Source organism: Cuculus canorus, chromosome 9, assembly GCF_017976375.1.
Source record: "Cuculus canorus isolate bCucCan1 chromosome 9, bCucCan1.pri, whole genome shotgun sequence".
Taxonomy (NCBI): domain Eukaryota; kingdom Metazoa; phylum Chordata; class Aves; order Cuculiformes; family Cuculidae; genus Cuculus; species Cuculus canorus.
In genome coordinates this window covers 27241202-27253646 of record NC_071409.1, presented here as the reverse complement: position 1 = coordinate 27253646, position 12445 = coordinate 27241202, and the positions used below count along the sequence as shown (strand labels likewise).

The 12445-nt window shown below is 47.2% G+C and overlaps 1 protein-coding gene across 1 annotated transcript; it reads right to left on the bottom strand.

The window, feature by feature from the left end:
• Positions 1-4254: 4254 nt before the first annotated feature.
• Positions 4255-11004, bottom strand: CLDN18 (claudin 18). The gene is made up of 5 exons (XM_009570165.2): positions 10556-11004; positions 6992-7156; positions 5634-5739; positions 5182-5292; positions 4255-4587 (listed from the first exon to the last, which is right to left on the bottom strand). Exons 1-5 carry the CDS (start codon positions 10773-10775, stop codon positions 4410-4412), a joined length of 780 nt encoding a protein of 259 aa, XP_009568460.2. The 5' UTR covers positions 10776-11004; the 3' UTR covers positions 4255-4409.
• Positions 11005-12445: the final 1441 nt, after the last annotated feature.

Here is a 12445-nt window from a genome sequence, read left to right as displayed (position 1 = left end):
TTCCAGTGCTGAAAGGGGCTCCAGGAAAGCTGGGGAGGGGCTCTGGATCAGGGAGGGCAGGGATAGGACATGGGGGATGGTTTTGAGCTGAAAGAACGGAGAGTGAGGTGAGTTCTTAGGAAGGAATTTAGGACATGTAGGGGGCACAGCTATTGACCCCTTCCCATGGGCACCAAGCGGCACAGCTACACTGAAATCATTGGTCAGGCTCTTGCCAGGATTTTAACCCCATTGGAATCTCATGGTCTTTAAATTAACATGGTTTGTATTTTGATTTTCTCAATGACATTTGTCTTCTATTTATTGGTAACATGTTTATAAAGCCTGGGTGGGACAATTAGTAGCCAATCAACCCCAGCCCTAACAGTTGCTGAATGCAACACAACTCTCCCAAATACCATCAAGCTGAAGAAAATAAAGGAAAAGAAAAATCTTATCCGATTTATTCAGCTGGAATATCTCAAACGGCAAGCTATTCTCCCATAATATTTGGGGCAAGTGCAGTGTCATAAATCTTAGTGCTATTAATCCATAACCTCATTCATCTCTGTTCAGCTATATAAAAGCAATAACCTTGTCACTATAGGAAGGAAGATTGGGCTTTTAATTGCATATAGATTCCAGGAGAGTTCTTATCTCCTAGTCCAATTTGTAGCTTCAGATACGGGGCTTTGCTTCCCTTGGTCAAAGTCCATGCAAATCATATAAATGTTGTAGAAGGAACCTATATGGGCTCTGCTGGCAGATAATGCACACAGCCTTTTCAGCATTGGCTTTATTAGACAAGCCTATATTTAATTAGCTCCTCTCAAACAGGATATGCGTTTTTCAAAGGACAATCAAATTCATGGAAACAAAACCATTTCTGTGCGTGCGCACGTGGCCAAGCACAATTCCCCTGCCTCGCCTCCCTTGGCTCTGCAGGTGCTACCAAATGCAGCCTTCGCGCTGCTGCTTACTGTCAATAAAGGCAAAATAATTGGCCAGGGGGTCTTCTGTGCCTCACCAGGAACAACTGCTGGAGGAACTGCTGGATTGATTCATGCGGGTACCTGGGCTCCAGTTATTTCCATGAGATAAGGTCCACTATGACCGGTAAAAGAGGGGAGCAGCCGTGGCATCAGGTGATGGTACACAGCAAACAGACTCATAAATAAATGATTCTCTGCTTCAGCATTTTATATTTTTTTTTTTTCAGTGTTCAACACGTTAAAGTTTTTTTATACCGCAAGTTTTCAGCCAAGGTAAGGAAATGAAAACTGATGCTGGAAGATTAGAAATCTAGCGAGGGCAGGAATTCCTGGATACAGCTCAGTCTCAGCTCTCTGCCCACAATCTTGTCATCTACACGCTTGCACACATCAAAGTGAAACCAAGGGATCACCATCTTGGCGAGTTTGTCAGAATAGCTGTGTTGCATAAAAATAAAACAACTTCCAAAGGTTCCATGGTATTCCATGCAAAGGTTCCTTGGGATTTCATATGCATGCTTGGTTTTGTTCTAATGCAGTTGGAATCTTGGACCTGAAATTTTTCCACATGTTTTCTACATTTTTCATTACCCTGTGTACCTTTACCTAACCACCACTTAGGGGGTTCCTATCTAAATCAAACATTCCCGCTGCTGTTCAGCCCCTTTCCAGTGGAGGCTGGCAGGACTCAGAACATACCAGCAATTTTTCTGCCCTCCTAAGAACAATGAAGTATTTACAAATGTTTAATTGCTGCCTCAAAAGTCAGGGAGATGCTGACCTGACCAAAGTGGCCTCAAACCCCTGAAGACCCCTGCACTTGCTGGATTCCAGTCCTCAGTGAAGCAAGGGTCCCAGCAAAGACCTCTGATTTCATTGCATCAGTGAGTTGAGGGTCCCTCAATATTTATTCATCTGATTTTTCTGACTCTTAGAAAGGAAGAAAATAAAGCACCTTATCATCTATTTTTCCCTCAACCATACAAACCTGGAGCCCTCTGTCCAGTTCTGGAGTCCTCAGCACAAGAAGGGTCTGTTTGAGCGATTCCAGAGGAGGCCATGGAGATGATCCGAGGGCTGGAGCACCTCCTGCACAAGGCCAGGCTGAGAGAGTTGGGGTTGCTCAGCCTGGAGAAGGGAAGGCTGCGGGGAGACCTTAGAGCAGCTTCCAGTGCTGAAGGCGGAAGGCGTCCCTGCCCATAGCAGGGGGTTGGAACTGAATGAGCTTTAAGGTCCCTTCCAACCCAGAGCATTGTATGGTTCTATGATACTTGTCCATACTTTTCCCGTGAAGATGCAGAGCCTAGGCTGAGTTTACCCGAGTCAGTAGTTGCTGTTCTTGACAAGAAGAAAAAAAGTAAAAACAGTGATTTTGGTCTTAAAGACTTTTTCTTTTTTTAATATTCAAAAAAAAGTTACCGACAAAATGAACAAACAAACAAAAAAATAAAACCAGCATGCAAAACAGAGGCAGGAAAGCTGAGTCTACACTGTGATGGGGAGAATGCATCATAAGGAATATCGGTGGTTTTTCAATAGGATAGGATTTACCTCTGCAAAACTGAATTGTTCTCCTTTAGAAACAGATCTTTAAAACAAGTCCATCACCAAATACGAAAGGGAGTCAGCACTGACATCAAGAAGAGGCAGCAATTTACCCCAGGTGGCAGCAGGGACCAAAACTTCCAACCAGCAGGTCCAGCCTGAGATGGGCCCAAGAGCTTCCGTTGGATGGAAGCTCTTCCCACCTCTCTGTATGATGGTCATCTCCTCCAGCCCTCATCTCCCAGTGCTGCACCCTGCCAGGCGTTCTCTCTCCTCACCTCATTGACCTATCCGAGGTAGAGCCTCTCCCCAACTCCTGGAGATGTACCTCCATGTGGTGCTGGAGAACTGGTGGTTAGGGGTGGCTGATGGTTATGAAGAGCTGGCAAGAATCGTTTGTGCTCCCTGGGAGCACTGACGTTTAGTGAGAGCCTGCTCCCACTGAACATGGAAGCCACCAGAGATGCCAGCTAGATTGGGAGCTCCACCTGCTAAAGGTTCAGCTCTGGGGAAATGTTTGGTTCTACCTCTGATCCCTCCAGAACATGAAACCATTCAAAGGAGTATCAACATTTCACCAAAACAGGGTTGCTGGTGAACTCCCACAGAGAACTTACAGTTACTACAAGTGGGACTAAAGCCTACTGCAGATATCTATAAAAATGGCTGCTTTGGAGATTTTGGACCTCTTTTCTCTCTCTTTTGAACTTATCCCTTAGTGCCCTTTGCTCTGCTCAAATCTATTTCCCAGAGGTTCACTGGGATGTGCTCTGGAGCTGAGTGGGAGGACCTGCTAATGAACCACAGCTTTCTCCTCCCACAGAAGCTCTTGCATCTCATCCTTCGACCCCTTTGAATAAAATTCCTCTCTGATGGGTTGGTTGGAAGGGTTGATATCCCATCTCCACATCACTGGGGGAAGAATAAACACAAAAAAGTCCTGATGCCAGTATGGAGTTACACATCTAATGCTCCCTGGGATTCCTGCTCCAAATGTAACTCTAATTAATTCTAAATGAGAAATTCATCTGGCTTCATTAAAGATGACATCTGCAGGAACACCGGTTGCACACAGAGGTTTTCAGCTAATACAGCAAATATCTATCACAGGAATAACAATGGATTACGGATATTCCCTGGAGAGATCAGAAGAAATAAATACACTTTAGTATCAGGGGTTATAGCAAATGTCTGAGTAATATAAATCTGATTAAATATCCCAGCAGATCAGCATTGTTGTACAAGCACCGAAGCAAAGGTGTGTCTGAGTAGAAACAGGCACCAGGGAGGGCAATGTCCTGATGGTGGGGTCTGTATGCTCTGGCCCACCCAAAGGGACACTACTGTTTTCAGCCTGCTCCAAAGAAATAGTGAGTGGCAAAACCAGAGCTAAGACACTATGGTTTCAGCAAAGCCCTGTTTTTGCTGATGGACAGAGGACACTGAGGTCACAGAGTGCTGTTCACCTCTCCAAACTCTGAGAAAGTAGGGGATGGCATTGCCTAATTACAAGAAAATCTGCTCAAAAGGGGAAAAGGCATCACTTTTACATCTGGGCTGGTACAAACTGGGAATTTTAGCCTGTTAGAAGAATTAGAAAAGGGTACAAGGAACAGTGCTGGTCCTGGATATCAGAGTTTGTGTGTAAAAATACAAGCAACCTGTCCTACTCTGAGAGCATAAAAAGGCATTATTTTTGTTACAGACCTCCTCCTCCTGGTAGGCAGTCAAATAAACCTGATGTTCATAACAAGCTAGGATACCACCTCAGAGCAGGGGAAACATGATAGAAAACCGAATCCTATTGAGATGCTGCTTTCTTTCCCTAGACTTTTTGCTTCTGAAGTGAAAAATACATTATAAAAGATATCACATCTCAAGGCCAGAAGTCTACTAGACGTAGTCATATTTTGAAGGGTACGAGCGTCTTCCATCCTCGCTTCGAGCAGCTTCTTCATATCCTGCACCCTTCCTAGCCTTTGCTTCAGGTTCATACCCTGAAGCAACCTTGTACGGCCCTGTTCTGTAGGAGATGTTCCGCCCCGATGCATTGTAGGACACCGCTTTGTAACTGGAAGAGATGGGACAGACAGAGGATTTGTGACTACTCAGTGTTGCACCCTGTTTTCTCTTGAATTCTAGGCAACTCCACACCGTGTTACCCCTTGGAGCCACTCAATGAGCTCAGAGCCAACCATCCATGAACAGGCTGCAAGTCTCATATTTTACTGTAAACGCATGCTTGCTTTCCCATGACTAAATCCTTGGTTGATGAAGGACCCATCTACACCAACCAGCCGTGTAGGCATACAAGGCCCTACCTGACATAAATCACAGCTCAGTTGATGCAATCTGTACCTACTAATGATCTGCCTTGCAGTTTGCAATCAAAGCTGCAATTAAGAGGCCCCACTTAGCCAGCACGTGACAAATTTTAGATTTTAAGGTTGATTCTTCCTGTCCTTTCTATTTGTTTGCAAGTTATGAAGTCAGGGAAGGGAAGCAGTCACTTTAGACCCATGATACAGGGCAAACAGATGTGTCAGCCTGATAACTCTTGGAACAGGGCTATTACACATAGATATGTCTTGTGGTGTGCTGGCTGGATGCTATCCCAACACCCATGGATTCAAGCAATACCTTCCCGTGTCAACCACCAACTTACCGGGTTTCTTCTGGAATCAGCCCTCTGCAAGCAAGGCACATCAAGATGCCTCCTACAAGGGCCAGTCCACCAGCTACCCAGCCAACAAAGAGGGCTGAGCCGAAGGTGTACCTGCAAAGGACAGAGACGTGGTTGGTTAGCGCTGTCACAGTGGTGTTCTGAAATGAACTGAACATTGCTATTTTCTCTCTGGCTCTGCTGAAGTTCCGATGTGCAGGCTCATCCTCAACAGGCTTTCTGCCTCCCTCTTGAGTTGCGTGAATAGAGACATTCCAGACAACTTGCTTGGACAAGTTATCTCCAGTAGAGAGAGGAAAAAGACTCAATGGTTCTTCCATGTCCTAAGACTAGACTAATATGCACCCAGAGCCTGACTTTCCTTCAACTGCAGCACATCCTGGCCCTGCAGGAGATCTGCACTGCAGAGCATCCTGACCCAGATCACCACCTACCTGTTCTGGACGTTCTGCATTCCCTGGTACATGTTGGCCGTGGACATCCAGAAGTTTGTGACTAGCATGTTGGCAAACACAGACACTCCGGTGATGGCACACAGACCTGAGATCAGATAGAAGGACAGACTGAGACCCACATAGTGACCCACCTAGCAGTGGCCCAGGTGACTGTTAAGGCCAACAGCAACCTGGCTTGGATCAGCCATGGTGTGGCCAGCAGGAGCAGGGAAGTGATTGCCCCTCTGGACTCAGCACTGGTGAGGCTGCACCTCGAATCCAGGGTTCAGTTTTGGGCCCCTCACTACAAGAAGGACATTGAGGGGCTGGAGCATGTCTGGAGAAGGGGAATGGAGCTGGGGAAGGGGCTGGAGAACAGGGGTTCTGAGAGGTGGCTGAGAGACCTGGGATTGTGTAGCCTGGAGAAGAGGAGGCTGAGGGGCAACCTTATTTCTCTCTACAGGTAGCTGCAAGGAGGTTGTAGTAAGGTGGGGTACCAAGTGGTAGGACAAGAGGAAACAGCCTCAAGTTGTACCAGGGGAGGCTCAGATTGGATATTGGGAAATTTTCTTTACTGACAGAGCGGTGAAGCATTGGAAGAGGCTGCCCAGGCTTTTTATACATTTGCAATCCAGCAGTAAGAAAGCAACTTCACACTCCAAAATCCCAAGTCATACCAGCAGGAATTTTTCTATCCCATGCAGCCTGGCCTTAACCCCTCCAGGGATGGGGCAGCCATCACTGCTCTGGACAACCTGGGCCAGGGCCTCCCCACTGTCACAGGAGAACATTGCTCCCTAGGACATCATCTCAATCTCCCTTCTTTCTGCTGGAAACCATTCCCCTCATCCCATCCCTGCACTCCCTGATCCAGAGCCTCTCCCCAGCTCTCCCGGAGCCCCTCTCAGTGCTGGAAGCTGTCATGTGATAACTCAAGTTATTAAAAATTTAGAGGTTGGGCTACTGCAATCCCAAGAGTCTTCATAGGGTTTTTTTATGTACGAAGCCTGAGATTCTTCATAAAACCATTATGTATAAATAAAGGCTAAAATAACACCATGCATATAACAAGTCAAGGAGTACAATTTCCTTTTAATCTGTGGGCTGTGTTTTCAGCCTTCCTGTGTTCTGTCCCATACAAAGTTCTGGTTTTCTTTTACTAAGCAGAGCTAGAAACCCCTCGACCCACGAGGCCAGGCTGAAAGTCAAATGCCAATAACTTCATGCAAGCATCAATGCTTTGAGTTCCTCCAGAGGATCTGATACTCATGACCAGAACCACACCAAGACTCTCCAAAGCCTCAATTCCAGGCAATTGCAATGCCTCGCCCATGAAAGACACGATACCATCCACTTACCAGCAATAATAAACATGATGCCAGAGGTCAGAGTCATATTGGCTTTTGCAGAATCCTCCATGGTGCCGATACGGATGCATTTCAGAGCAAAAATGCACACAAGGAGTCCAAGGATGCCCAGAACAATACCCACGATCATGAGGGCCCTCACAGCCTGGAACATTGCTGCAAAACAAATCAACAAGAGTCATGCTGAACATCTGCAATAAGATGCATCAGAGACTGAGAGGTTTTTAAAGATCGTTTCTGTCTAAAAATAAACATATCAAAGAGGGAAACCTTGCAAAATGGGTACCAGATCTCCTCTCAGCGTTAGCTAGGGCACTGCTGGGAATGTGGCTGTTTTTCTCTGCTTCCCAGAGAGTCTGACAGCTTAGACATAATTATTTTGTGATGTTCATTGACACTGGTCACAAATCAGCTGAAATTAATGGAGAGGATGTGACTTGTTTGGGATGTTCCACAGCCTCTTCTTGCCCTCCCACGAGCTCTCACAGCCCTGCATTTGGTTTTGATGTCCCCTGCACACAACTGTCCATTTTCAGAGAAGGTTATATGGGCTTGTGATAAACTGAGAGGAGAAGGCAACATATTCTACAGCTTCAGGAACTTCACTCAGCCTGCCTGTCACCCCTTCTGCTGGGCTGTATGCCCAACTGGAGCAGAAGGCACTGGTGCAGGAGAGCAGCGAGTAGACCCTGCTGGTCTTGCACAGGGAGAGAGAAATAAAATGCTTCTAAACCCTCCCCAGGAGGCAAGGGAGGGTGCAGGGTGCTCACAGGGATCTTCTTTCCTGTGGGGTACCATGAATCCGAGCAGAACCGCACCGTCTCTGTGACGCATAAGGAAGCCAGCAGTTTGCTTCTCACAGACTGGGAATACACCACCTTCTCCCACCTGGCAGTCCCAGTGGGGCTGCTGCTCTTATGACTCAATTTGCCCTTATCAGCTGATAACAAGTGCTAACGAGCCTGGATTTTCAATCTCCCATTCATCAGACCCCAGGTGTGAGCTCATTAGTTGTTATTCATCAGAGAACAAGAAGCTGGCGGATACACATTATCAGCCCTCAAAGGCTGCAAAGAAGAAAGCTGGGAAGAGAAGGAAATCACAGTACTCATTTGTCTTTACAGTTGCTTAAGTTTCATTGCAACTGCTTTTTTTTTTTTTGGGGGGGGGGGGGGGCGCAGGCAGGAGAGGCTGATACTCTAGCACAGCCCAAGATCCTATGGATCATCGTAGAAAGTCCTCATCCCCAGGATAGTCCTTTGTTGCTGGGATGCTTCTTACAGACCATATGGTTCCTGGGTGCCATCACTCTTCAAGAAGTGACTCTAAGCTAAGAGACCTTGCAGAAGTCTTTGGGGGTTCACAGGAGAGACATTCCCGGTGCATGGGATGCCTTTGGAAGGACACAGCAGGCAGGCCAAGCCAAGCAGCTCCTTCTGCTGGAGTACTGAAGTCCAAGTGTGGTGAATCTCCATTGAAAAGGAGCCACCACAGCTGTTGGAGAGGGGGGAGAGAGGAACACAGCAAGGCACAACAAAAATAATGCAAAATAGCCATCAGCAGGGATTCCTCTCTCCATGAAGTGGACTTATGGACCATCTCCACAAAGGGACAAAAGGAAGGAGAAAGGGCTGTGGCATGAAGACCTCTTCACTTGGTTCATGGGACTGAAAGTGAGAGCTGCTTGGGAAGAGAACACTGCAGTTTCAAGTGAATCTTGGTATCCACCGAAAGCCCTCTGAACAAAGCTGCTTTCCAAAGGTAAATGACCTCCTCCAGGGGGAAGGAGTGGAAGGACTTAGGCAAACAAAACAGGAGACGAAGGGAAAAAAATTGGATGAGGAGCACTGGGTAGCAAACAGCCTCCTGTTTAAAGTCAAGCACGGAAACTACCTGCCCTTTCATTTTGCATGAGGTAGGACAACTTTGCTCCACATAGTTCTACGGGTATAGCTTCACACACCTATGGCTGCTCAATTTGTACTCCTGATTTCTGTATGAAGGGCTGGCATGCGCAGAAAGTAAGAATGCAAGCTTATTCACCGAAATAGTTGTTGGTGATCTGAAAGCACAGTCTGCATCGCTGTGTTTTTCAAACATAAGTGAAATGGGAGAATTGTCACAGTGATGCTGCGAGGGGCCAGTGAAGTAAACCAACTTACAGTCATACCAGCTGATATCACCTACATTTCTGTTACTGCTACAAAATACAAAGGTGGAAATCTAATTTAATGACTAGTTATGGCTAATGGAACATAGAAATTTTAGGGGGAAAATGAGGTTTTAAAGTTAACCAAATTCAAGCAGTCATTCCTTCTTTAAGTTTTAAGGTACTCATCAACTAAAGGGACACAAAGAACAAAACTGGTCTCTAAGACACAACAGCAAATGCCCGTGACTGCTTTGTATGTTTCCTTATTGCTGTATGACCTAAAAATATCATATAAAAATAAAATCATGATTATGATAAATGGACATGAAAACGACGGTTACCATTGCCTCATCGCTCTTTTAGAACACAATCACTCGCACACAGCATTGCAGGGGTATGGATAGATATCGATCAACATTTGTACCTATAGATCAATAAAGATGAGTTTTATGCTGTCAGGCAAGTGGCCCCATAGGAAAAGTGACTCCAAACATCAGTTTTGCTCTTCCAAATGAAAAAGAAGTCACGTAGCAATCCTGAAGCTGGGGACACAGAAACACATTTATTCCATCACACCCCTCGGGACAGTCACAGGCTTCTCTCAAAACGCAAACACCGCAGTAGCACCTGCTTGTACCTCTTCACAACGGTTCACCAAGAGTAAAAACCCCTCTCGGGGTTGTATTTATTGCTCGCTGGCAGGGCACAGGCAGGACAGGGCACAGGGAGGATGACGAGCCACACTGGTCACTCCTCTGCTATGGGTCCGGCTCGCTTAGGAGCACTGGGACACCCTTGCATGCAGTGGGGTGGGAAAACAGCTCTTTTTGTAAAGCAAGCATGGAAATGAGAACACAACACCCCTCCGCAACCCACTTCCCCGACCTCTACATCTCCCCAGGTAACACAGACTGGCTGAGCGCACCATTCCCCTTCTTCCCCTTCCTAACATGCTGCTCACAAGCAGATTGCTTTAATCCCGGTTTTCTCTTTGGAAAAAAAAAAAAAGAGGAAACCATTTGTTTTCCGTTATTCTGTTAAGAATGCAAAACTGTACACAGCTGTTCTCTTTGTGTTGTGATTCAAAGGGACAGAGGATCAGTTGGTTTAGCCGACTCGCTCCCCTCGCCTCAGCAGAGCTGCGATTTGCGCCTACAGTGGGGCTGAACCTGTCGTGCTCACCCAGAGATCACCAACACATGCTCGAAGCTGTCCCCTCCACCAACTGAAGGTACCATTTCAGAAATAAATATGCATGCATTTTTATGCTCATACACTGAGGAGCCTGGAAATCTTATTCCTCGTGAAGTATACTTTAAGATGTCTGCTCCTGGTTTTGGGTGAGAACCATGCAGAGCTACATGAGAGCTCCTGGCTAAACCTGGTGCATCTTTTGTCCCTACCTGGCAGTCCAAGAATGGTGAAATACGGACGGCACTCTGTAAAGCCGGAGCTTTGCCGCACGCAGCTCCTCCACAGTCCCTGATATTGGAAGACGGCTGTGACCGGGTTGTCATATAAGTCCTGTGTGCTCCACGAATCCATGGCAGTGGACACAATGCACCCCGCAACACCCAGCGACGAAACGAGGAACCCCATCACCTGGCAGATGGTTGTGGACATGGTGTCTCCCTTGGAGAGAGGAGGGGAGACAGCCCTGATGAAGCCGCAGACCTAATGGGAGCACCGAAGTCCTCTTGAATGAGCCTCCAGAAACACAGCAGCTCTTATCAGATGCTTTCCATTCAGCAGTGTGTTTGCTCAAATTGTTTTTGCAAGATAGTCCAGTTTCACTCTCACTGGATAGGTTTGTGCTGGCAGGGCCAGAGATATGAGCTTTTGTCCTCTAGAGGTGCTTGTCCTTCCCCGGCTAAACAGCCACGCTCCATCTAGTGTTGGGCAACCCACTTGGAACATGCGCTGTTCCCTGCACCCAAACCCTTTGCTGTCCATCAAACTTCTCCTGCATGCTAGGAGAAAATTCTTCACAGTGAGGGCGGGGAGGCCCTGGCCCAGGTTCCCCAGAGCAGTGGTGGCTGCCCCATCCCTGGAGGGGTTCAAGGCCAGGTTGGATGGGGCTTGGGAGCCTCATCTAGGGGAGGTGTCCCTGCCCACAGCAGAGGGGGCTGGAACTAGATGATCTTTAAGACCCCTTTCAACTCAAACCATTCTATGTTAAATTGGAGGACTGGGTGGTTGCATGAATACCAGTGGAGGTGGCCCTCCCACGCACCATGCCTGCGTGTTTGCTTTGTTGGGAGGGGAGCCACCACTCCTTCCTCCAACCCTTTCTGCTGGTTTCATCTTCATCTTCATGCAGCTGGAGTGGCATTTCAAGCCAAGAGGGACCTTCTCTCCTCCTTCTCCCCCTCTCCATCATTTCCATACCTCCAAGCCCCACCGTTCACCCCAACACCTACTACGGTTCGTTAGGGATATGGGTTTCTCCTGCTGATGGGGAATGCCGCTTCTCATCACCCCTCTTACTCAGAGGCATCAAAACCTCAGAGCAATGGTGGAGCAATCGAGAAGTACCGTTGACAGTCTCTAGACATGCAAGAAAGCCCAGATGATGTGGTCTGCCTTTGAATTTAAAGGCCACATTGAATCATGTCTCTGAAGAGGATGACCCAGCACAGGGCTGCACATTCCCCCCTGCAACCTCACGTGTGCTCCCTCTCAAAATAGAGCTGAGTAAGCAGCCTCAGTACCAAGGGTCATCCTGCAGTCCATCGCCAAGAGGCAAACAAACACCCAGCTGTGCTTAGCGCTCCAGGTGCACCTACAGGTAAATTCTTCATGATTTGAAGAATTATTGTGTTTTGGAGGGTTTTGATTCACTCATTCCTGAGCTCGTTGCCTAAGGTGTCATCCCAGCATTAGCTGGTTGCCATTCCTGATGCTCTGATTAGCATCATGCTTGTAAACACTGGGAACTCAAAGCTCCCACAAATACCTTCCTTGGTTGCTGGTTGAAGCAAAGCTCTGGAGAAAACACACAAGCTTATTTCCATCCCAGCCCTTTCCCAAACCCGTTTTCTCTGCCTTTCTCTAAGGTTCTTACATTAAGCTTATCGTTACCTGAAAAGCGGATGAGTGATACCAATAGCTGCAGAGCATGCCTAAGCATCTTTAGTACAATCTGACTCTCATCTCCAGCCACCCCGGGAGATGTCCACAGCCTGGAGTGGTTGAACAGTGGGGGTTTATCTCCAAACACGTGCCTGTTGCTCAGTCTCCAGCGAGGTGGTTGAATGCTTGGGACAGTGGGCTTGCAAAGCCACACGGTGATG

Bases quoted from the DNA above. Each gene is read 5' to 3' on its own strand.
- CLDN18 (XM_009570165.2), bottom strand. From the start codon at position 10,775: ATGTCCACAACCATCTGCCAGGTGATGGGGTTCCTCGTTTCGTCGCTG. The intron at 7,157-10,555 runs GTAGGGACAAAA...TTTGTTTTGCAG, and splicing joins CACCATTCTTGGACTGCCAG to CAATGTTCCAGGCTGTGAGG. The intron at 5,293-5,633 runs GTAGGTGGTGAT...TGTCCTTTGCAG, and splicing joins ATGCAGAACGTCCAGAACAG to GTACACCTTCGGCTCAGCCC.